The sequence below is a fragment of the Tubulanus polymorphus genome, chromosome 1, assembly GCF_964204645.1.
Source record: "Tubulanus polymorphus chromosome 1, tnTubPoly1.2, whole genome shotgun sequence".
Taxonomy (NCBI): domain Eukaryota; kingdom Metazoa; phylum Nemertea; class Palaeonemertea; order Tubulaniformes; family Tubulanidae; genus Tubulanus; species Tubulanus polymorphus.
In genome coordinates, this window is record NC_134025.1 from 17816261 (window position 1) to 17842997 (window position 26737).

At 38.1% G+C, this 26737-nt stretch overlaps 5 protein-coding genes across 5 annotated transcripts in view; all 5 read right to left on the reverse strand.

The window, feature by feature from the left end:
- LOC141901205 (trafficking kinesin-binding protein 1-like) overlaps positions 1 to 26519 on the reverse strand; it is a 284033-nt gene extending 257514 nt beyond the window's left edge. The window contains exon 1 of the mRNA XM_074788317.1: positions 26453 to 26519. The gene's annotated coding sequence lies outside the window, so the exon portion shown is untranslated. The remainder of the gene's footprint in view (positions 1 to 26452) is intronic.
- On the reverse strand, positions 3362 to 4405 carry LOC141907098 (uncharacterized). The gene has a single exon (XM_074796699.1). It carries the CDS (start codon positions 4403 to 4405, stop codon positions 3362 to 3364), a length of 1044 nt encoding a protein of 347 aa, XP_074652800.1.
- On the reverse strand, positions 4671 to 5804 carry LOC141907195 (uncharacterized). The gene has a single exon (XM_074796809.1). It carries the CDS (start codon positions 5802 to 5804, stop codon positions 4671 to 4673), a length of 1134 nt encoding a protein of 377 aa, XP_074652910.1.
- On the reverse strand, positions 5877 to 6710 carry LOC141907288 (uncharacterized). Its single transcript, XM_074796928.1, has one exon. The coding sequence runs from the start codon at positions 6708 to 6710 to the stop codon at positions 5877 to 5879; it is 834 nt and encodes a 277-aa protein (XP_074653029.1).
- LOC141907380 (uncharacterized) lies at positions 6824 to 8230 on the reverse strand. Its single transcript, XM_074797035.1, has 2 exons — positions 7282 to 8230; positions 6824 to 7185 (listed from the first exon to the last, which is right to left on the reverse strand). Exons 1-2 carry the CDS (start codon positions 8228 to 8230, stop codon positions 6824 to 6826), a joined length of 1311 nt encoding a protein of 436 aa, XP_074653136.1.
- Positions 26520 to 26737: the final 218 nt, after the last annotated feature.

The window sequence follows — 26737 nt, forward strand, 5'->3', positions numbered from 1 at the left end:
CTATGAGAAATTTGGCATTATATTCACCGTAACTTGTTATGATGTGCATCCATCACTTCATGTGCCGTAGATATGCTAAAAATGGACGTATTTTCGACGTATCACCAAAATGCCAAGCACATGGCCATCTTAATTATTGCAACGACTGCGTATGTCTATTATGCATATAAATAGCCTCTATTACGCTTGCGCATTCCCGTAACTCTGTTCCTGGAAACGAGACGCTAGCCAGTTGCTCGTAAAAACGCGCACCGGTTCACTGGTTCAGCGTCACTTGCAAATACAGTGTGAACGGCTGTTATCAGCGGGGCCTTTGATCTAATCGCTGGTGCACTGTCCTTCGGCCCAAGTATAGTATACAACGAAATAGTGCAATGCGCAAGGTGAATAAGTAGTGATTCGGTCCTGTATTATTCGATCTCAGATCAACAGGTCTACACGTCGATTTTAGCCAATAACCGAAAATGAAATGTAGACCTGTTAACCTGTTTACAATTCCAGCACAAAAAAACATTAAAAAGAAAATAAATGGAAAGACGGCGAAAATATTTTAACACAATTGTTTCGTTTATTCAAAATAATGTTTATTTCACAGGGTACTTACTGGCTTGCAATATTCTCAAGCAGCTTGTAATAAACATCACCATTTTTGGAACCAAAACGATAACGGTACATATACTCATCTAAGTATCAAGGTAGCTGACTGGACAAACAACCATGGCGCTGTTTGATTTTCCCCTTAACATGGCCCCAAATTCCTTCTATAGTATTGGTACATACGCCCTCAACACTTTTGAATTCCTTGGAGTGATTCACTGTACCATGCTTGTATCCTAGTTTCTGGAGGCTATTATACGAAGACCACATATCAGAGAACACAGTAGCCCCACTTTTAACCACTTCATTAATAATGGGCAGTAGCATATTTGCGATGATACGATGTGCAATTCCAAATTACGAGTACCTCACTGACACAAGCCAAACACCCAATTTCGTTGTTTTCCAGTTCCCCGATGATACTTGGCTTTCTTCCCAAATAGGCTTTCGTCTATTTCTACAATACCATCTGAACAATCACCATTCATCTCAACTGGGTTTTTTATGAGAGCAGCGGACATAATCTCCTGTAAAAAATGGTAGTGGTCCATCACAGTCTTTTTACCAATGTCGGGATCCTCTTTCATCATTTCGGATTGTTGCAAGTCGATACCAAATGCGTAATTATAAACACCAGGGTTTCCAATTTTAATTTTGACTTGGAGAAATATGACCCGGTTCTGAGCGATTTCGAGCATTGACAACTCTTACAATACCATGCCACGCCATCAGATGTGTTCCCACGTGGAGTCAATGACATATCAATGCAACATGTCTGAAACAGATGACAATTTATCATTAAAGGGGCACTGCACTCAGCAGATTGTTTATTCTATATTACCACCAGATTTTGAAAACTTGTAGACCTGTAGAATGTAGACTTTCAACAATTATGTATCTAATATGCCATGTAACCGCTATGTTTATGTAATATTGTTTTGTTTTTCTTTTCATCTCGAGACCACATATAACATGGTTCCTACAGATTGGTCTTTCCAGAATTTTAGGGTTTTTTTAGGGGTTTTTTAGAAGATATTAACCTAAATTTTAGGGGCCAATTATAATTATCGACACTTTTTTCCTACTGAAACTAACAACAAAAATCAAAAGCATATAACCATATGTATTAACAAAACCCATATTTATTCTGCACTGTGTTCAGATACACAAAAGTTACAACGATATTCCTCACGACTGCTAAGAGAAACTATTCGATACTAAAGTGTAATATCCAGTTCATAAATTTTGCTTGAATAATGTTCAATTAATTGGCTAACTTAGGGATTTGTTCAATTATGAGTAATTTGTCTATTGGTTTAATTAAGAGCCTGAGGTTTGTGGCCAGTTAAAAAACCGTTTAGTGTATATGACTAGTAGGCCTACTTAATTAGTGCTTTAAATACAATAAGCAGGAGGTGATTGGATAGTCTCTCTATCACCTCCCTGGTTAGTCAACAGTTCCTTCACTAGCCAGTACATTTAATAATAATAGGCCTTTAGTGTCTGTGTGCTTGCATCTAATCTAAATTACATCTACAATGACCAGTGGAAACAATGAGCTGAATTGAGCTACTAACTTTAACACAATTCAAAGGAATATAAAAGCCCACTATGATGTTTCACATACAGCATCACATTCAAAAATGATCCTAAGATTTTTTACGGAGATGATTTCCAGAATTTTAGGGGTATTTTAGGGGCCTGAGGTTCAAAAGCCAGAATTTTAGGGTATTTCTCCCCTAAAAAATGGAATTCCGGAATTTTAGGGTATTTTAGGGGCTGTAGGAACCATGTATAATGTCCCCGGACGATTTGTGGTCGTCCATTCTATATTGTAATTTTTATGATCATTATAAAATTTCAATGGTTAAAAAAAACTGCCCAGGGGTAACACAGATCATGATCAATTGTATTTCGATAATTACTTTAGCCAAAATATGATGTCATGGCTTTGATAACTCGGCTTTAGATTAAGTTTCCACAGAGAAATTAATGATTTTGTTACACATTCAATTCCAATACAGAAAAGAATCAAACACTGATTTTCCACAATGATTGAACAAGTAACATTTACTGAAAAACGTACCTTACACATGGATTTGGATGCAAGAAGTTTATGGGACATCAAATATTTCCGACAACTTTCTACAGATGCAAGGCTTTCGGGAACCAATTTTATCACACCAGGGGCTGGCGCATTTTCCACATTTCCAACCGATGAACTATTGCTTTCCTCCGCCATTTAAGACAAATTGATAAACATATATAACTATTTTATCATGAGGCCAATTATTTTACAATGTCGTGGGCGTTCGCAAGGCCGTCACCACATGTTATTCGCCTCGGATAAGCATTCATAATTGCGAATATGCCCATTCAAAATCGGATTAGCTGGATTCCATGCCGTCGTTATTTCCTCTTGTCATATTTGAACCCGGTCAATCGTCTTCCACCAATCAGATGGCCGTATTTGCTGTCGATATTTCCTCGATATATACAACTACGTCTTTATAGTACGAGAACACCGTTTATTCTGCCTAATCCCGCCAACCCCGGTGAGCGTTGGCGCATGGAAAATATATGAAAGTTAATCTACCGTTTCAATGACTAAATCATATCTCCAACACTCTCCGGGGGTGAACGAGTTACATAATATTAATTACGAGAAATTTCGGTTCTTGGCTTCTGTTTTGGCTCGTCTTGGTAACCAATCATCTTCTGCATGAGTTCTAGTTCGGCCATCTTCTTCTGCATGAGTTCTAGTTCAGCCATCTTCTGCTGCATGAGTTCGTCTATCGTCTTCGACGTCTATGTTGGTGTATTTGACATCTGGACTGGCTTGTAGTTCAAGCGGATACAGCTTGGACACTGCTCGGTTCGTGAAACCATTTGCTGTCTTTAATGCAACAGATCTACATATTCTATCTGGTCCATAGAACAGTTCTGTCACTAGTCCCAACTTCCATTTAAGCCTTGGCGTTTCTTCATGTATGATCACCACTTCGCCAACCTTTATTTGTTCTTCTTTTCCAGATCGTTGATTATACTCTCTTAGGGCTGTAAGATACTCTTTAGACCATCGACTACGAAATCGCGTTAATATCTCGTCTAATCTTCTAGCTCTCACGTCTGCTTCATTCTTCTGAATCTGGAAGTCTGGATCTTCCAGCTCTTCCGGGGTGATAAAATCATGTGGAAGTGTAGTCAGCCGATGACCACACATCAGCTGCGACGGTGTAACAGGGGCTTCATCGTTTATGTCGGTAGAACTGTACGTCAGTGGTCTGTCGTTGACGATAGCCTCTGCTTCCGATACCACTGTCCGAAATTCATCAAACGAGATAAGAGCTCTTCCTATAACCTTCTTCAATACCATCTTTACAATGCCAACTAAACGCTCCCAAAAGCCTCCATGCCATGGAGCCCTTTTCGTTATGAAGGACCACTCTACTCCTTTCTTTGACACATATTCTGATGCTTTCTTGAAGGTTGCAGCATTATCAGTCAAAACCTTCTTTGGTAGAGATCTACGGCTTACGAATCTTCTAAAAGCTCTCATGAACGATTCTGTAGACTGATCTTCTGTGACTTCCAAATGTAAACCTCTACTCACTGAGCATGTGAATAGACAGATATAGCACTTCTGAGATTCTGACATCATCTTCACGTTGAACGGACCAGCAAAGTCAATACCAGTATGGAAAAACGCGGGAACATCTGCTACTCGCGCACCTGGCAACGGTGGCTCGACAGGAAGCTTGAATGGACGACCTGATAGTTTACGACAGACGACACATTGACGGACCATACTCTTCACTAACTGACGTACACACGGAATCCAAATGACTGTCGGATGAAAGTTACGGTTGAATTAATCCCAAGATGGAAAACTCTCTCATGTGCATCTCGAACGACAAGTTGAGCCAATCTGTGAGTTTTCGGCAACAATACTGGGAACTTTGCAGAGAACGGCAGATCCGAGTTACCAATTCGACCATGACATCTAATCACGCCATCATCATCGATGTAGAGATTAAGTTGATGAACGATATCAACCTTAATCTTACTACGTACTAGATCTGCATCATTTCTCGAGCAGCAGCGAATTCGTCTCTCGGTGCCGCTTTAATCCATTCAATTCTAGCTCTTTCGATTTCAGACGATCTCAAATTTTCTTCTCTGTTTTTCTGATCACCACGTACAACATCAACGAATCTCATTACCCATGCTGATATTCTAAATAATCTGTTTAAATCAGAATAATCTCGAGCATCAATAATCTGATCAATCCCAATCTTCTCAGGTTCAATGTTCTTTCCTACTTCTTCAAGTACTGGTAATTGAACATTCAGCAACGTTGACTCAGCAGACCATTTAGGGTGATCACCAGTGCGTAACCATTCTGGGCCTTCCCACCATAGTCTATTGCATCTTAGCTCAGATGCTGTACAACCGCGTGTTAATACATCAGCTGGATTCTCTGAACTTGGGCAGTATCCCCAAACAGCATCTGGAACTTGACTCTTAATTTCTGTAATTCTGTTCAATTCGAATGACTTCAATGATTTATCAGATTGTAATCTATACAGTACTGACTGGTTATCAGACCACGCAAACAGCTTCTTAGGTGTACCAATCGCATCCAAGATAAACTTAGCCAACCGTGACGCAATTACACCAGCGACAAGTTCCAGTTGTGGAATTGATAGTTGTTTAACGGGTGCAACTCTTGACTTCGACATCAGTAATCTTGAATCTGTATCACGAACTAGATAAGCGACAGCTCCATAAGCCTGTTCACTTGCATCTGCTAATACATGTAACTCGCAGCCTTCTATCGAGTCTAAACCATAGTCAAACGTCATACGTCCATAGTCAAAATCCAGAGCTTGAGATGTTTCTGTCGAAATTTTAACCCAACGATCTTTAATATCTTCTGGTACTGGATCATCCCATACAAGACTTCTTCTCCATATATCCTGCAGCAGTGCTTTAGCGTTAATCAACAGTGGAGAAATAAATCCTATCGGATCGTAGACCTTTGATGTATCACTGAGAATCATTCGTTTAGTCAATGAATCTTGATGAATCGACGAAAATGTAACGGGTAATAGTCTCAAATTATCATTTTCAGAATCCCATCTGAGTCCAAGTACCTTCACTTTAACCGATTTCTCAGCAACACCATCTCGTTCCGCTCGTTCCATTACTTCTGGACAATTACTACTCCATGATCGTAAATTAAAACCACCTTTCTTCAATAACTGACGAGAATGTTCTTAAAAATCTGTCATAGATGACTGCTCATTCATCGAGATTATGACATTATCCACGTATATATTCTTAGCAATCAAATCAGTGATTGATGACGTATTCAGCTGTAAATGTTTAAGGACTGTAGCATTAAGAATGAACGGCGAGCACGTTGCTCCAAACAATACCGCGCAAAATCTGAATGTCACCAAATTACTTCCTGGATTTTTTGGATCTTCTAACCAGAGAAAACGTGTCATATCTCTATCCTGTTCTGCCAGAAGGATGAATAGAAAAGCTTTTTCCAAGTCTGAGACCGCAGCATATCTCCCGATTCTAAAACGCAATAACATTCCGACAATATCATTGTGTAGAGGGGGTCCCGATTCCAGAGAGTCATTCAAGCTTATGGATGAATTTGTCTTACAGCTACAATCAAAGACAATACGGAGCGGTGTTGTACTAGAGTCTTTTATCACGGCATGATGTGGTAAATAATTACATGATCCATCAGTTGGTGCTGCGTCTGGAACTCGTTCTATAAATCCTCTTCTTTCTTGTTCTGTTATTAGACCAGCATAAGTCTCTAACATTGAATTGCTAACCAATCGTTTTATAGTCGACATAGTCCGTGCACGACACATTGTAAAATTGTCATTCAATGGCGGGTGGTCACTCTTCCATTGTAGACGCGCAACATATTTACTGTCGGTAAATTTAATCGACTCAGCACAGTACTCCTCCATAGAAACTGACTCACACTTCGATGCATCAGGACTTTCAATCCCTATAGATTCCAATTCCCATAGTCTTTTCATATTGAGTTTATCGTCGGTACTGTCAACCAATGTGTCTAGCATTGTCACCATTGACGCGGACGAATGACTACTATATGCTTCGCTGATCGGACCCGACAATAAATAACCAATTTTCGAATTAACTGCCACGGGATAATTTTCACTCGATCCTCTGATTATCTCATTATATCATCAACAATATTGTAGTAATAATCCGATCCGATTAGTACAGTGATGTTGAATAAATCAGTATCATCAACGGGATGCGCTAATGTCAAATTTTCCAAATGAGAAAATTCTTTAGTAATTTTAGACATATTCTTTATCGGTGCTGCAATTTCCGGAACGACAAGTAACTCCATCTCAAAAACTTCTTCACCTCTGCATATCAACCTTAGTTTAACCACAGGAAGAAGACGTACATCACTTGCCGACTGAGACCCAAAACTAGCCAATTGTAACAGATCTTCACGCTCAGTAACAAGTTGAAGTTCTTCAGCCAACGAATCTTGAATAAAACTTCTTTGAGACCCATCATCTAATAAAATATTAGCTTTTGTTCTAATTCCCGATACAGCATTTTCAACTTGCGAAACAGCAGTTTTCAGTTATCCTCCTTGTAGTGTAGCATTACAGTAATTTCCAGAGACAGCAACAGCAACATTCCTAGATACGGTTGGGGCATCAATATTCTGAATTACATCTACCTGGCTAGAATCAGCATTATCATGGACCGCAGCAGAGACCTGACTTTGACTTTGACCTTGACCTTGACCATTTTGTAATGACGAATCTGGTACTCTTGGGTTTTGAACACCTGCCAAATCTGAACTCGAACCCTGTCCTCCAGTCTGTGCTTGTCCTCGTGACTGACTTCCGGTACAAATACTAGTGTGATGTCTTCCAACATGGCATTTTTTACATTTGATTCTTGACGGACACTGACGTGACTGATGACTCGAAATTAAGCAGTTAAAACAAAGACCAAGTTGTTTTATTCGATTTTTCCTCGCTTCGACGGTTACGAATTGAATACAGTTGGTAGCTTTATGTCCAGCTGAACAATAGTGACACTTCAAAGGACCAATCTGGCATCGAATACCTGCAGAACCAACGACCATTGTGGAAATTTCTTCGGGCTTTGTGCCAGGTTGGTAACCAGCTCCCATGACAAAAACCTCATTTTCCAGCCCACTAATAACCTCGCTTAAGCTATATTCACGGTCACCATATTTTCTCGCTAGGTTACGTTGTACTTCACTGGGCAACTTGTCCATAACAATAGGGACCAATATACCGCCGAAATAATCGTCGTCTTTACCGTATGTTCTCAATGTACGCATATACGAGCCCAATTTATCGGAAAATTTACGGAGACAAATATAAGTATATAAAGGCTTTTCCAAATCAATCACGGCACGCATATATGCCTTTGTAACTACGTGTGGCTGTCCGAATCGACTTTTCAAAATTGTACAGGCTTCCTTATAAGCATTTTCTGTTATTGGCAAACCAGCAATAGCGTCAGCTGCTTCTCCAATGAGCTGGGCTTTCAAATAAGTGAATTTCTGAACATTAGTCATCATGGTGGACGAGTTTACAGCGCTGTCAAAGCTATCCCAAAAGCCAGACCATTCTAGTATTTTTCCAGAAAATTTGGGTAGAATTAATTTTGGTAGATTTACCTTTCTAGCGTTGTCAGAATTCCTAGATAGTCCTGAATTTCCTTGTCCTGAATTTCCAAGAGGCCAATCGATGAGTTTTGATTCCACTTTTCGCAAATCCAATTTTTTTGACAGAATATCCTCCTCCGCTCCTTCGAAAAATGCTGCGAACTGATCATCGGTCGACAATTCACATATCCTTTAATTCAATTCCTCAATTTTAGCTAATGTTCCTCGAACGCTTTCCAAAATGATGCAGATTTCTTGCGATTTAGTATAATCAGATGTAGCGATTAATGCGTTAATCTTCGTAATTTGATTATCGTAATGCCCCCGGTGGGCGTCCCTAGATCGCACGATCGTATCCCTGCTCATTTTTCCAAGCTCAAGAGGAACCAAAATGTCGATATTTCCTCGATATATACAACTACATTTTTATAGTACGAGAACACCGTTTATTCTGCCTAATCCCGCCAACCCCGGTGAGCGTTGGAGCATGGAAAATATATAAAAGTTAATCTACCGTTCCAATGACTAAATCATATCTCCAACATTTGCCGTATCTATTTCATGTAGAAACTTCTACGAGCTCTGCCAGTTAGAAAGAACCCGATTCTATTTCATGTTGAAATTGATCACGTGACCAACCCCTTCTCTGAAAACGACACAAACTCGTGGGATTCGAGACCACTGACACCATTATCAAAACCTACGTCTTAACCACCTAAGCCACGAAGGATTGATATAGAGGCCTTTATTTCATAAGCTATAGTTTTGGTTGAGTAGTCAATTAATCATTGTGTATTATCTGCGACATGAATCTCATTTGATATTGTTTTTAATAAACATGAAATATATATTTATTCTTATTCTTATTGATTTATTAACTACATTCACATTTTTTATTCATAACTTGTGGATTAATTCAATAAAGTTTAATCACCTAATCATAACTACATTGAATAACTATAACGATATTTAATTATTTTTATTTTGGCACAATTATACTAATATGATTATGATAAGTATAATCATTTGATTATTCTATCAAAATTAGGCCTATGTTTAAGTTTGATCACCTAGTCATAACTTTTCTAACGATATTATATTCATAAATATATCAGGGATTAATGATTCACGTTTAATCACCTGATCATTTTTTTTCAGTAGGATTGCACTTAATCTTATACAGCTTTTTTAGAGTATTAAATGGGGATATACATTTCAATACAATTATTAGGCTAGAATTATTGGATTGTTTTATCATAATTATATCTAAAGTTTGATTTCCTAATCATAACTATATTAGGGAGTCATTTAATCAAGTTTGATCACAATTTCATTTCACCCTAAATTATCATGGAAAAATCTTCGAGCAATGATAGTTTTCAGTAGGCATCAATCTTCAACAAGTCAGTGTATATGAAATGAGGATTTACATTTCAACCGTAAGGCTGGTACGACGAGTATGTGATATATGTCTCGGTCGATTGACCGGGTTCTATAATGATGTCACATTTCTACGTGAATAGAACGCGAATACGCGGTTCTATATCGCGTAGAAATGTGGCCTCGTTTTCTAACAATACATTGAATACTATCGTCGCATACTGACCAGCAACATGTCGACGAGTAGACGTACGTTCAGTAGGGAAAGTATTAAAAAGATATATAAAACTGCATATTCTATTAAAGTACCATGGTCAGATATATTATCGCCAGAAATATATCAATGGATAACCATAATACAGAAAGCCTACAATATTCCAATGGAGATACTGATCACTAGTATTTGCTCAATGGCAGCCGCACTTACCGGTCCAACAACTACGATTACAGCTGGCACCTACCAATCACCAATGAATGTTTATCTAATCACAGTGAGTGATCCCGGAGGTGGCAAGTCCATGGCTTACCAGAAGATAATATTGCCGGGAATGAGGTTTTACATCAGTGTGGTTTCTAAAAAATTACAGCCTCGAAACATACACTACCGCCGGCATTCATCATCACCAAGCTACCAATAAAGGATATGGCATTATAGTTAGCGATGAAGGAACAAGAATACTTCAACAGATAAACTCGAAACAAAACAAGGGAGAATCTGAAAGGAGCTTATTATGTAAAATGTGGGGAGGGCTTGGTGATGCCAGCACTTTGTCAACGGGGGTAAGGGGATTCGAAAGAATGGCACTATGTATGCAGGTGATGATTCAAATAGACCCACTGATACACGAATTGGATAACATGATTAATATCAACGATGGCTTCCTGGATGCTATATATATATATATATATATATATATATATATATATATATATATATATATATATATATATATATATATATAAGCATCCATAGATATTCAGAGATATACTGACAAGTTCTTCAATACAGACGGAGTCTCACACGTAATTCTGGAACTTACTAAAACACACCACCCGCACATCGAGATAATATCCCATCGCATCGATTTCGGAGACGAGCCTACACAGAATGATGGCTCCCAAACTCAATAAACTCCGAGGCTCAAACTTATCGAGATTTTTATTTAATCGATGTAATTGTATTTTCAGACATGTAATGTTGACAACAGTGTCAAGACTGGGTCAAGCACCCATTTTGTTTGTTATTTTTTTGTTACTGAATAAACCAGTATTGGATCTGTTGTCTTGTTTACTGCATCTGTCTGTTCACCCGTTTACCTGCAAAGAATTGGCGGCTTCAGTGTATGCAAGTTCACCTGTTTACCTCGTGTTGAAACCCTATTTGGCGTATCGTAGACCCGTAAACCTGTTCAACTCTTGTGTTCACTATTTCCCTGCCCCTCATCAGTGTTTTCCAGTTAACCAGTCCACCTGTAGACTTTGTGTGTCCACCCCCATTTATGTAGTGTATGCCCGTAGACCTGCAAACCTGTTCAACGTGTGTATCCCATGACATGTCCCCTCGAGCCACATGTCAGTTGACCGGTCAACCTGTAGACCTTGTGTGTCCACCCCCAATTACGTAGTGTAAGCCCGTAGACCTGCAAACCTGTTCAACGTGTGTATCTGATGACGTGTGTATCTGATGACATGTCCCCTCGAGACACATGTCAGTTGACCAGTCAACCTGTAGACCTTGTGTGGCGTAGGACTGGTATATATAAAGGCTTAACCTTTGTATGTCATGACTATCATAATTATAGATATATTATACACTCATGCGCATGAATATCTGCACTATTTTTGTCGTATACTATACTTGGGCCTGTCCTTCTAGTTTACAAGTCCATGGTGAGTACAATGACAGTAGGCCTACATAATTGACATTAGTTCCCATTTATATTGACCTTTTCACTGCTTACATAAAACAATGAATGATAGAGAAACAGCCTTTTATATTGATATGTCCAGTGGCAAGTGGTACCAATGTGACTATTGTGTGGAGTTAATTGCAAATTGTAGGGAGGTGTCTGGTCAATGGACTATAGGCCTATGCATAAGCACAGGGCTGCATTCACAAATTGAATTGAAAAAAAATTTACGGAGGCAATTTTCAGAATTTAAGGGGGATCATGGAAATTTGAGAGGTAAGCTTAAAATTTTAGGGTATTTAACCCCTTCAATGTGGATTTCCTGTATTTTAGGGTATTTAAGAAATTTAAGGACCATTCAAAGCAATTGATCATGGTAACAAAATACAGAGATAAGAACGCCAATTTATAAAATCCACGGGTTTTTTTTTTGAGTTGCACACGCGAACCAGCTGACGGCATAGCCGTCAGCACTCGCGAGCGCCGAAGCGATTTCCGGGAGTTTGGGGGTCTTCCCCCAAGAAAATTTTAGAAATTAAAAGCGTTTTCCGAGCACTTAGAGCGATCTTGAACCCATGAACGACTATTATATTTTGGAAGGTAATGGCTAGTTCCGATGTGGTACATCCTCATTCGATGACATTCAGCATCTCATGCATTACGGGTCGAGCCCTGAATTATTGCAGTTAAAACGCGCCGATGAATGCTCACTAAAAAATCATCACCCAGTAGTTTATAATATCTGAAGGCGTTCGCCACACACGTGTGGCAACAGTAAGTAGGCCTATATACATTACTACTGCTGCCGCACGCACATGCCTGCAACCGATCGATAAAATACATACAAACTCATCGTAGTACAAAATCAGGGTTGCAATGAATATGCAATGAAATGCGATACTTTTACGCGACGAAAAGTAAAACAGGCACTGAACGCTTTTACGGTTAACCTGAATACCGATCGCACCAGACCAATTGAATGAGATCATCAACCCCCCCATACTTTTACATCATTTTTGGACTATTTGGAAAATCGATATTTTTCAATACCGAAATCCGCGGATCCGCGGGGAATTCTCATCCCTGAAAATATGCCTAGCTACCAATATAATAAGGAAAGTATACTAAGTTATTGTATTATTCAATGCCCCTTGGTGGCCATATACACGAAGCAATGACCTTGAAACTCACCAATATCATAGAATACGTTATGTACTACAACTTTCCAATTGATTGTGCTAACAAAATATGCTTAGGAATCAATAAAATGAGGAAAAACTTTTTTCTGCCTACGAAAGAATACTGATGACACCAAGACGGCCACAAATTGCGGCATAATTGGCTGATCAAAAATACCTGTCTTGGGTATAAAAGATCCCTTTTCAAAGAATACCCATCATAAATTGCAATGAGAAATGGCAAACCAGTAGGAAGCTACAGGACTCAGAATTCGGGCCAAAATTGACATTTTTGGGCACAAAAAAGGTCATAGGATGGCTATCTCAAGTCCGATCAACCCAATTTTTCTTATGCTGATGGACACTACATCAAGATCATACAAATACATCAAGATCAAGATAATTGATCAAAGCCTCTTCGAAATTTCCCTTTGGTCACAGCTGAGCTAAAAATGTGTTAAAAGTTCTGATTTTGGCGAACATCAATGGCTGCAAGTCCGCCATCTTGAATCAAACAGGGCCAATTTTTGGGCTGAAGATGTGTCTAGGGTAGAGACATGTGTAACCCAAATATCAAGACATTACATTGAAGTGTCTTTAAAACTTCCCAAATAAACTGGATTCCGTTTACAGACGAACGGACCGACGGACAGACGAACGGAAAGTGAACACATTTGCCCGCTGGGACTTAAGTCCTGAGTGGGCAAAAAATTGCCGATTTTGCATAAAGAGGGGGAGTTGAATGAATGATCCCTTTATGAAAATAACAAAGTATTCATGGTAAGCATTTCTCTTAAAATTGTTATTATCTTAAATTGTTATTATTATTATTATTACTATTATTACTATTACTATTTACAGTAAACTCCGCCTAAGTCGGATCAATTCGTATCCGATAATTTCGTCCGACATAGCCGGAATCCGACTAAATATTTTGGAACTCATTTGTTAAGGACTATGGTTGCTAATATAAGGTTTATTCACTGTAAAAACTGTTATGCAGCAAAAATTGTAAATAAATAATCAAATGTGTACTACTTGAATAAGTTCTATATAAGTTAATATCTCAGTTTTTGGTTGTTTGCGGCTTGTATCATCTAGATCGATTGGCCCAATTTAAATCTGTAGCCGGGGAATCCCTAGTCAGCATTCACATTTTTTGGGCCTATCCGGGATTCGAACCCACCCATAGAATTCATTAAATGAAAAAAATAAATTGCCCATGGGCAAAGTGTGGTTTACCATGAAAGCTAGATGTTGTTTGGAATAAGGGCATTGCTTGAAAAATCTTTTTAATTCGTGACTTCAAAGTTCCACAAGTTTATATTGTATTTTATCTTTCTTAAAGAATTATTTTGTAGTCAAATAAGACCAAAGATATACATTTGTTTACGGTACACGTCCAAAATTTTGTAGGGTACAGGTAGGCGCGGCAGGGAAACTATTTCATATTTTCAAAAAAATATGTTTCACAATATGAAAAAATATTCAAATAAGGCCATCCCAAAATAATTGTCTGTTTGCCGTAACACCGACTCAACTTTTCAGGATGAGTCGGTAGGTAGGTAGAAATTTATCACCTTTTTACATGGAAACAATATCGCAAAAAATCATCTACGTTGTGCACGAGAAATTTGTCTAATAGCGTAGATTTCAAGAATTATTCTAAAATTATAACTTCGTCCAGAGCGTCATCTCTGTGTTAAAAATGAAACAGTACATTGAATATGTGCGTGCTTTTACGTTACCAGCTTTACAATATAGTCACTATTAGAATGAATGGCAGCTTATTGGAACACTGCCAGTTTCCTGGAAAACTTAAACAAGGCCACAGGTCAAGGCATGTTTTCACAGATGCACACTTGAATTCAACCATACCTAAAAGCTCATACACCGGCAGTGGGTCGTCGGTCGGTCGGCCGTTTTTATCCAAAAAAAATTTATTTCAATGAATCCCAGAAAAAAGTTTTCACTCGGTACCTTTGAAGTCGGGTCGGTCGGGTTACGGCAAACAGACCATTATTATGGGATGGCCTAAAATTCATATGATGTCACATATCAGAGGGTGGCTGAATATTGGGTCTTGGAAACCTCTTCCAATTTTGGCCGCGGAAGCTAAAATACCGGCACAGAAGAAATCAGCTATTAGATCGTTTTAAATCCTGGAATTTACCACTACAATATTCAGACCTCGACAGACCTTATAGTTTGCTGCTTAAGTATTTTCAGGTCATATGAAATTACAATTTATTACAAATTCTATCGAACAGAAAACACAGCGTTCATCTTCTGCTACGATTATTCAGCCCATTTTCATGTCAAACGTGCACGCGTTACAGCATCACCCTTAGTAGTGTACTGTACGAGATGGTCAAACTTTTCCTGTTTGAATATGAGTACAACCAGCACGGTGTTGTCATATCGGGGAATCACAGAACCGAGAATTTTCAAAAAACACGGAATTTCTTCATTTTCACTATAGGCCTACATAGTAACCTTGTAAACCACGGGATACCCCTTGTTGGGCAAGGCACCGGATGCATGTTTCCATTACTGCTACCTGGTAGGCCTATGTGATGATCTATTACTATCATCACTCAACAAATTAACAATACATCCAAAGGAGAAAATGGAGAACCTACGTAGGCAATTAATCTATCAACATTGACTGCTGACCCGATCACAGTAACTCGTGCATTGGGCCTACACTCAAGGCAGTATGTCGGTTAAGACCGCATCTACGATTTCTGCGAATGTTACCATTAATAAACCTTTAACTAATTTAATAAATGCTGCATTGTAAAATGGATATAAAACGATGGTTTATTTAGACTGCACTGTTTCACTGGTCGTATTCAGACAAACTGAAGTATGTTTTTATACTGTCAATAGAAATATCCCAAAATGAACGAGGTCAGATGAAAACAAATACACATTATGCATATTCTGGCTTTGGATTTTTAATGCATCTCGTGCATGTATATTCTGATTAATGTGAGTGTGGTGTATCTAGAAGAGTTAATAAAAGTTGAATGATATGAAAGATTATATATAAAATGGTTTCTTTTTTTAACTCTGTTATTTGTGACGAGAAAGCTGTTACCTAGTTGCTTCTCCTTGTTGATTCCTTGGGTTTAAAAAACCGTATCATTGATACTAGATGGTGGTTTCTATCAAAATTATTTTTAAGGAATCGCGGTACATAGTTGGTAGTAGCACATATCACGTTTGCAGGCATCTGAAACTATGGTCGAAACTAGAACGTGCTACTAAGATTGCAACTAGGGGTCCAGGGACACCATGCCCACTTGGGAAGTGGTTTCCAATGCTCAACAATATAACAATTTCAAAATTCAACGCCCCTGATGACCATACACAAAAACAAATGACCTTGAAACTCACTACAATCATTGAACATGTCAGCAGCTACGATTTTGTAATTGATTGTGATAACAAAATATGCCTCGTTACCAATTTAATATGGAAATACTGAGTAATTCTACTCTTAAATGCCCCCTGGTGACCATATGCAAAACCCAATGACCTTGAAACTCACCACAATAATAGAACATGTCATGAACTACAACTTTGCAATTGATCATGGTAACAAAATATGCCTAGCTACCAATCTAATAAGGAAATACTAAGTTATTCTACTATTCAACACCCCCTGGTGACCATATAGAATAACTAATGTCCTTAAAACTCACCACAATCATAGACAATGTCATGAGCTACAACTGTGATTGTGGTAACAAAATATGCTTAAGTATCGATATAATGTGGAAAAACTTTTCCCCACCTACGAATGAGTACTGATGATACCAAGATGGCCGCCAATTGTGTCATAATTGGCTGATGAAAAATACCTGTCTCAGGTATAAAACATCCCTTCCCAAAGAATACCCATCACAAATTGTAATGAGAAATGGCAAACCAGTAGGAAGCTACAGGACTCAGAATTTGGGCCAAAATTGACATTTTTGGGCACTAAAAAGGTCATAGGACGGCCATCTTGAGTCCGATCGACCCAATTTTTCATAAGGTGATGGGCCCTTGGGGGATTCAAATATATACGAAAGATCAAGGTAATTGATTAAAGCGTCTTCAAAATTTCCCTCAAAAAGTGTAAAAAGTGCTGATTTTGGCGAACAACAATGGCTGCCAGTCGGCCATCTTGAATCTGACAGGACCAGTTTTTGGGCTGAAGATGTGTCTAGAGTAGATACATGTATAAACCAAATATCAAGACGTAACCGTAAAGCGTCTTCTAAACTTCCCTAAATAACTGGATAAAATAACTCGTCTACGGACGGACGACGGACGAAAAGTGAACACAATAGCCCGCTGGGACTTAGTCCCAAGTGGGCTAAAAACGATCAAAACATTTCATGTGGTAGACGCGCAAAATTTCTACAGCCTCCGCACGATTGCAAGGTCACCTTAAGATCTAACGTTTTTACCACTAGGGAAACGCCAAAAACCAGGAAGCTATGTTCAGATTGTAAACAATTGCTTCAGTCCCAATGAAAATGAAAACAAGTCATTAAACGTGGTACAATATGGTCTTTTTTACTGTTTTTTTTTTATTCCTACAATATTATATTCATTATTTCATCATGTTGAGTCGCTTTTCTGATGATTATCTCGGTTCTTTTGATGGGAAAAATTGAATTTGTGTATGAATTTTTAAAATCAGTCCATTTTATCCTTATCTTCCCGACATTCAACAACAACTTGTGGTCAGTGCAATTCGGTGTTAAGTAGGTTTATAGCCAAGACATTATTTAGGCATTCAATTGTCCATAAGTGTGCCTTGGGCCTAGCGCCTGGCGTAAGGTGTGAATTTTTTATCATGATTGTTGAAAATGTCTCGGGTCTGGGAACCTTTTTCCTTCCAGCGCGCCATTTTTTTATTTTGTTGGTTTACCTAAATCCTGTTTGGTAAGTACTATTGGTCTGAGCTCCCTTGAATCTTTGAGTTGACTTTAATTTCTTACATATCCTGGCACTTTCACCCTATCTCTCAATTCTGTTTCTCTTTATTTTTGCTCATGTAAAAGATAGTAACATTGTTCATTTCCATGGAAATGTTGATCAATGGAAATGTTGATCAAGATGAACTGAACAACAATTTCGTAATTGACTTATATCGCCATGCTTCTCATAAAATTCCACTCGATCTCATACACCAAGGGCTCATCGTACATTTTAAAAAGGAAAAGGAAGAATATCCGAGTTCACATTTCTCAAAACAAAATTAAAATCAAAGACTTCGAGTAAAAATTTACCAGCAAAATCTGCAAAAGTCTGGAGAGACCATCGTCAAATGCACTATTCGTAAAGTCATCGACTTGTTTCGTAATGACCAAACTGGTTGCTATGAACAGCTAATCACTTTCCTTAAAATGAAAGAGACAGAGAAATATCCAGATGATGTATACTTGAGTAACACATTTTGAGAACAACAGGCTGAAAACAGAATATTTGACCGAAGATATTTTCCAGAATGGTGGCCTTTGGAATTCTGCTGAAACTATGGAAACAAATCTAGCGCCAATGGGTAAACCTGCGAAATTAAAGGCTGTAAAAAATTAAATCTAGGCTATAAGAAGAAATATCTTGGGACAACAAATTGAAGCAAAGATCTCATATACGAAATCCTCGTTAGAAGATTTGAAATCATATCTCTTGAATTTATTACAATCGAAAATTGAGAAAGAACATATGTATGAAATACTCACCGAAAAATCAAGCACTTTTACCGGGGCGATCATTCGAAAATAGTAGAATATAATGGAGAAATAACATCTATCAAAAACGATGAGTATGAATCGCTGTATGAAGGATATAATGACAAGTTTTACATGCAGCTAGATGAGTGTATCAGCGACATATTCTCAGGTCTTCTGATATTGGTGTAACATGATTGAATTAACACCGACTCTTTTATTATTTAACTTTTAAATGTAAATACTTAAGCGGATTATTTGAAACATTCAGTGGATTGGATTTGTGTTAGGCATAATGGAATTTACTCATGGATTAGTGACATTTACAATGGCTTTAATTGTGGATGTTCTAAAATTCCTATAATGTACTATTCAGTATTATTACACACAGATTTCCACCATTCCCTAGTTGCCATGGTAACTGCTATAACTGTTACTATGGTTAAATGGCAGGTACAATCCTGACAAGTCCCAACTCAAAGGCTAAGCATTACACTTAGCCTCACGTGTGACTTTCAGCTGTTTTTGTTGCAAGAAACTGAACTTTTGTTATCTTTCCCTTGTTGCTACGGGTGTTGCTATGGTAACATGGGTGTCACTATAGCAAAGTGGAAATTATCTAGGGTGTTTTGTCGTTACTCTTTCTCTATAACTTTTAAAGAGTTTGCATTGCTATCGGTCTGTTACCCCTATTGAAAAACACTTTTCTCTACTGAAAATAAGAAGCGAAATATCGCAGATTTTGGAACCTTCAAAATGAAAATGCTCGGTAACCGTTGGGCGGATTTTCAAAAATAAGGGCATTTTAGAATCATCTTCAAGCCAGCTTTCCATTTAAATCAATTGTTTTATGAATTACAGACTTTGAAATTTCTGTGAACCTGCCTACCTAACTCAAATCTCGACATAAAAATAATTCGGAAATTCGACATGAATATAAACTCGAATTTCGACTTAATTAACTCAAAATTCGAGTAAATTAACTTGAAATTCGACTTATTAAGTCAAATTTTGACTTATTATGTCAAATTTCGACTTATTAAGTCGAATTTTGACATAATAACTCGAAATTGAAGATAATAAGTCGAAATTCGACATGATAAGTTGAAATTGTGAAAAAATTATCTCGTAAGGCCTAAGTCACCTACTAAAGTCTATTTATTTTTGATCGTCCACGATCTTTTTGGGATATTTCACTTAATTTTGGGTGTGCATAGGTACCTCAAATAAGCCTAATCGAATCAGTAGAGTTGTGCAGTCTAGATAAATCATCGTTTTGATATCCATTTTGTACCAAGTTGAAGGATTGATGAATATTCTTGAAAATTGAGCTTTAAATCGGCAAGAGACCGCCATTTTGTTCCAGTTTGTTTACTTCTTAATGCAAATGAGCAGTGTGAAGCCTACCATGTGATCTAGGAAAGTTTATTTTTTACGGGGTGAGTGCATTGCTCGCACGTGTTTCACTACCCGGGCACGGCCGCATTGGTTGCGCTATCATAGGCCTAAATCATTTCCTAACAGCATTGTTTTGATAGCTTTGACAAAGCCATGTTTATTTACTAAAACAGCTTTCTAGGGTAATATTGTGAGTCATTGATTGGTCTCATGGCGACAAGAAGCTGCTTCATCCATGATATACCGTAAAAACCGGCGTATAAGTCTATGCGGCGTATAAGTCGAGGTCGATTTTTAGACCTACATTTCATGATTTTAACATATATCCGGCTTATAAGTCGAGTCCCTTCTCTTAGAAGAATAATTACTAGTATCATTGTATTGAATAGTTTGTTTTGATAAGGATGTGTGCCTTTACGTGCGTCAGCCTGATTGCTGCTGTGTGTTAATCAATAGACTGTTACACACACTCAGGTATAATACACTACCATACAGTCAGACAGTAGTGTGAGTCACATGCTATAGGCCTATATAGCCTAATGTATTAAGCGCTGCTATGAGCGCGCATATATGAATACATGGTTTTAAATAAAGCTGTGTCAAAATGAAAGAAGTTTTTTTCATTAAATAACTTTATTTATCATGAATAATTATTCAAACTGTTATAGCAGTAAGAAGATGAACACTGTCTTTTTTGTCTGGTAGAATCAATATTTCTTGTGACCTGAAAATACTTCGTAGAAAACTGTACTCGGCGTATAAGTCGAGGTCAATAATTTAGTGGTAAAATCAGGGGTTAAAAACTCGACTTATACGCCGGTTTTTACGGTAATTGAAGCATCCCCGCCTCATTGCGCATGTGTGCAATGCCTCATTTGCATAAAGAAATAAGCAAATATGCACAAAATGGCGGTCTTTCTCGCCGATTTAAAGCTCAATTTTCGAGAAGATTCATCAATCCTTCTAAACAGTGTAAAATGAATCTAAAAACGATGATTTATCTGGACTGCACAACTCTGATTCGATTAAGACCACAGGGACCTGACAAAAAAAAATTTTGACCCCAGTATCCTAGGTACTATAGGCCTATATAAAAAAAACAAGGGAGCCAACTCTCCGTCAGATCGGTCGATAGGTATGTCACTTCAACAGTTCGTAACTTCGTTATTGATGATCCAATCCGATTATTATTCTTAAAGATAGGCCTAATGAATTTCTGCGTTAGACTGGGTGGTTTGAGAAAGATTAGAGTGCCTCTGAGATTGTTAAATCGTGCGATTAATCCGAAAAAATCGGCAAAATCCGTCTGTACCGCACCAGCCTGGAAGTAAATACGACCATGATTTTTTAAAACAAACAGCGCTTTCGACCAGAAATTCTGAACCGATTTTTTAGAAACGAGGACTTTTTGGAAAGATTGGACCCTGAACTTACTTCTGAATATCGTTATTTCCGTTTTAATTGATAATCCTGTTCATAGGGAATATAAAACCAGGCCGAGATTGAAAAACGGCTCCTCTCATTACCGCAGTCGCCGCATGGTGGTGCCAGCTGATAAGTACCGCACTCAATGCTCTAACGCGATGTTTTCTAATCACAGTTTTGCACATTTCAAGAATAACTACAACGCGCAACAAATATTCCTAGATTAATTACATAAATGTAAGATATTTTGTCTAATTTGCGATGTGTTTCCGCGTCAAAAGTGTTTTATTTGAATTCTCAATTTTCGTATTAAGTGCGGAGCTATGATTAATGGCCGCCGTGTCGCGATTTTGAAACCCGTTTTCAATCTCGGTCAAATTTTGCGTTCGCTACAGACAGATTATCATTTTAATCAGAAATAACCATATGCAGAGGTAAGATCCGAGTCTAAGCTTTCCAAAAAGCCCTCATTTGTAAAAATCGGTTCAGAATTTCTGTTCGAAAGTGCCGTTTGTTTTCAAAAATCATGGTCATATTTACTTCCAGGCTGGTTGGTGTGGTACAGACGGATTTTGCTGATTTTTTCGGATTAATCAAACGAATTAATAATCTCAAAGCCCTTCAAATCTTTCTCAAACCACCCAGTCGGTGCGATTCAAGAATAGGGGACTATAGCAATATATATGTAGTGATAGTAATCAATTAAGTAATAATATTAGTAATTGATAATGATGATAGGCCTATATAATGATAGTAATGTAATAGTAATTAATGATGATTGTTGAGTTATGTTCTCAATTTACTCATCTTAGTGTGAGAGATTGTTTATTGTTTATATACCTGGTGGATGCTGCATGTAACCAAGACACACATCTGTTTGTAATTATTCTTGCATCTCTTTGTATTGTGGTTAAATAAAGATTAGTACGAGTCAGATAGTCAACGAAAGAAGACGTGTTATAGTTTCTCTGCTCAAGGATTTTCCCCCATCATGGAAGGACAAAACCCAACAGGTTATGGGCCCAGGACACCAGCTGGACGCTATGGTCGACTTTATTACGATGGGGATGAAAGAAAATACGAACAATGGGAGGCAAAGTTTTTGGCATATATGAAAATACAAAAACTTAAAGCGGTAATTACCCAAGAAGCGGAAATTGATGATACGGACCTGGATTTAGTCGACAAAAATGAACAGGCGTACGCAGAACTCATACAGCTACTTGACGACAGGAGTCTGAGCCTGGTAATGCGTGAAGCTGCAGATGACGGTCGAAAAGCATTGGCGATTCTGCGACGTCATTACCAAAATGAGGGAAAACCGAGGATCATTTCTCTTTATACGGAACTGACCTCACTAGTCATGAAGCCAAGTGAAAGTGTGACGGACTATATAATCCGCGCAGAAACGGCAGCAACAGCTTTAAAAACTGCCAAGGAGAACATAAGCGATAGCTTATTAATCGCGATGGTCCTAAAAGGTTTGCCGGATAGTTATAAACCTTTTGTGGCGATAATCACGCAGAAAGACGATGCCCAAACGTTCTTGGACTTTAAAAACGCCCTCAGAAGATTTGAGGAGACCGAAAAAGCGAGGAAAGATACGGCAGAATCATCAGATGATCATGTGATGAAAAACAGAAGTTTTCCCGCCAAAAATGTCAAGGACAGTCAAAATAGCGGGAATAGTAGTGGCCCTAAGTGTTTCAGATGTGGAAAGATTGGGCATTACAAAAAGGACTGCTACGCAAAATATTGTTCTACATGTAAGTCCAATACCCATACTGATGAAAATTGTCGCGCACAAAACCGCGGGAAAAACAACGGTCGAAGAGATAGATTTCATCGAGCGAAAGATGACGCCCGATCATCAGATGACGACGGTAACGAACATTCATTCTCATTTCTATATAAAGCTGGGTGTTATTATAGAAAAATTCCTGATGTGAAATCTCAAAATATGCACATCCCGGTGAATGAAGATGCCCTGAAATCGTGTTCGAGCCGAAAGAAGAATTCAGATGATATGTTGGTGGATTGTGGAGCTACGTCTCATATACTTACGGACTTTGGATTATTCACGAAATTTAATGAAACATTTGTGCCGGAAAAACACACAATTGAACTGGCTAATGGAGAGCGCTCAACAAATGTGGCCGAAAAATGTGGAGATGCAGTAATTAATTTGAAAAACTCTGACGGAATAAACGTGAAATTCGAACTCAAAGATGCTCTGTATGTCCCGAGTTATCCGCAGGACATTCTATCCGTTCGCGCTGTGACAAAAGAAGGAGCAACAGTCACATTCCGTCCCGAGAATGCAAATCTCAAGTTCAAAGGTAACATTTTTAACATTCATATGTCAGATAGATTGTATTATCTTAGTACTGTGGATCAAAATGATTGTGATTATGTTAGCATCACTCGTGACCTTCAAAGTTGGCACGAGGTCTTAGGTCATTGTAATTATGAAGATGTAATTTCATTAGAGCATGTAGTCGATGGTATGAAAATCAAAGGTGTCACAAAAATCCCCGATGGTTGTATTGTGTGTACTATGGGAAAGCAAACGTGTGGTCGGAGTAGAGAGGCAAGGGCTAAATCCAAAGCTCGCCTAGATTTAGTGCATACTGATTTGGCAGGGCCAATTGAACCGGTATCCACTGAGGGATTCAAGTATGCGATTTCCTTTACTGACGACTATTCAGGGGCTGTGTCTGTATATTTCCTAAAAGCAAAAAGTAACACGACTGAGAATTTCTGTCTAATTCATTCAAGTCACTTATGAGTAGAAATCGCATAAGACACGATACCAGCGCCCCCTATAGTCCTCATCAAAATGGTGTTAGTGAAAGGCATTGGAGAACACTATTCTCTATGGGTAGATGCCTGTTATTTCAGTCTGAGCTGCCAAAAGAAATGTGGCCGTATGCAGTTATGGCGGCAGGTTATATTAGAAACAGGTGCTACAATAACCGGTTGAAAAAGACACCATTTCAAGCAGTCACAGGTAGAAAACCTAATGTGTCAAATATGCAATCTTTTGGGTGCAGGTGTTTTGCCTACCAACAAAAGAAAACCAAGTTAGACTCAAGATGTGTTGAAGGTATTTTTGTAGGATATGATAAAAACAGCCCATCATATCTGGTGTATTTTCCTGAGACAAACAAAGTTCTGAGGTAGAGGGTTGTGAAGTTTCACACCAAGAAGTTTGTAGAACAACAAACACAAACAGGTGCACATGATGATGATGTTTCTTTATGTGAGTTTCCAATAATCAAATCTGACACAAATAGCAGCTCAAATGGTTCCAAAGTTCAACCACAATTAACAACTGTCAGTAACCAAGGGACCAGTAACTCACATGATGAAACTGATGAGTCGAGATACCCCAGGCGTGAGAGAAAGCCTCCTGCTTATCTCAATGACTATATACGTGATTCAGATTTAGAAAGTTCATGTAACGATGACCATATGTTATTTGTATCGAACTCAAATGTAGATTATTTGTGTAAGACTAAAGTTCACCCTGTGAACTATAGTGAGGCAATAGCATCCCCTGAGGCACAGCAGTGGCACTAGGCAATGAAGGAAGAGATTAAATCCTTAAAAGAGAATGACACATACTCTTTATGTAAATTGCCAGAGGGTAAACATGCTGTGGGGGGTAGATGGGTTTACACAGTCAAAACAAAACCTGATGGATCAGAGCTGTATAAGGCAAGATATGTAGCCAAGGGCTATAGTCAAATTGAAGGGGTTGATTACAAGGAGACTTTTTCTCCTACTGCTAAACTCACATCTGTTAGAATCCTTATGCAATTAGCAGCTCAAAACAATTTGAAACTTGAACAAATGGATGTTAAAACAGCATACTTGAACGCCCCTATCGACTGTGAGTTGTACATGGAACAGCCAGAGGGCTTCAGTGTAAAATCAAAAAGTGGTGATAAGTTGTATTGTAAGCTCAACAAATCTCTGTATGGTCTAAAACAAAGCGGCAGAAATTGGAATAACTTGCTCCATGATCATTTGATAAACCATGGGTTTGACCAAGGTTTAGTTGACCAATGCCTGTATATAAAATATGTAAATAATGAAATGGTGATTATGTTAGTATGGGTTGATGACGTCCTAATTGGTGCAAGTAGAGATGATTTAATGTTTAAAACTAAACAAATGCTGAGCGACAGATTTAAAATGAAAGACCTGGGGAATATCTCCTGGTTCTTAGGCATTGAATTCGAACAGGGTGACGGTGAAATAACAATGAGTCAGAAAATGTACATAAACAAAATCCTTGAAAAATTCCAAATGTCTGATTGCAAACCAAGAAAGACCCCATGTGAACAAAAACTGTCATTTAATGAAAATGCGGAGCGATACGATGCTAAGAAATAAAGGGAGTGCATACAGATTTTAAGTTGAGAGAGTTTCATCCAAATATTTTTGGTTAGAAAAAACTGCTTTGTTAAAAGTGTACCATTAAACGGCATGTAAACATTGATGCTACACCCACAATGCTTATAAACACGAAAGCACGTGTTTACTGTGTATAGGGATTTTGTAAATATTGTCAATTATAGTATGCATGGTAATAGCGAACATTTTAAAGAGTAGAATATTGACCATTTATGATAGATGATTTAACCAATTACAGATGATTAGTGTTTAATATTTATCTGACGCAAAAGTAAGATTGCCAAATAATGAATATGTTATGAAATATGAGTTATATGTATTTCAATAATCTATCAATTGAGAATCATGTGGGGGTGTTGAGTTATGTTCTCAATTTACTCATCTTAGTGTGAGAGATTGTTTATTGTTTATATACCGGGTGGATGCTGCATGTAACCAAGACACACATCTGTTTGTAATTATTCTTGCATCTCTTTGTATTGTGGTTAAATAAAGATTAGTACGAGTCAGATAGTCAACGAAAGAAGACATGTTATAGTTTCTCTGCTCAAGCATTTTCCCCCATCATGGAAGGACAAAACCCAACAATGATTAGGGAACTAAACCTAACCCTAACCCTAATCCTAACCACTAGTCCCCTATTCTTGAATCTTCAATCTTTTTGAACTAATTAATCATTACCCTTACCATGTTTCCTTTGAAAACGCGTTTTATATTTTGATGATTTTAGTGGAAAGCTTATTAAATTGATTTGAATTTATCGGTCATACTAATTAGCGTCAATAACGACACAAGGGTAGCTCCGAGAATATCCGAATCAGGCATGAGTTATTCTGCAGAATAGACTGGTTACCGGTCTCTATCTTCAATTAGAGACTGTCACAACCCTAGTCTAGTACCTAGCCGTTGTTCCTGAAACAACGTCTAGGGCGAAAGTGCTCATATAAGGTTAATTTTCGTCCCTCATTTTGA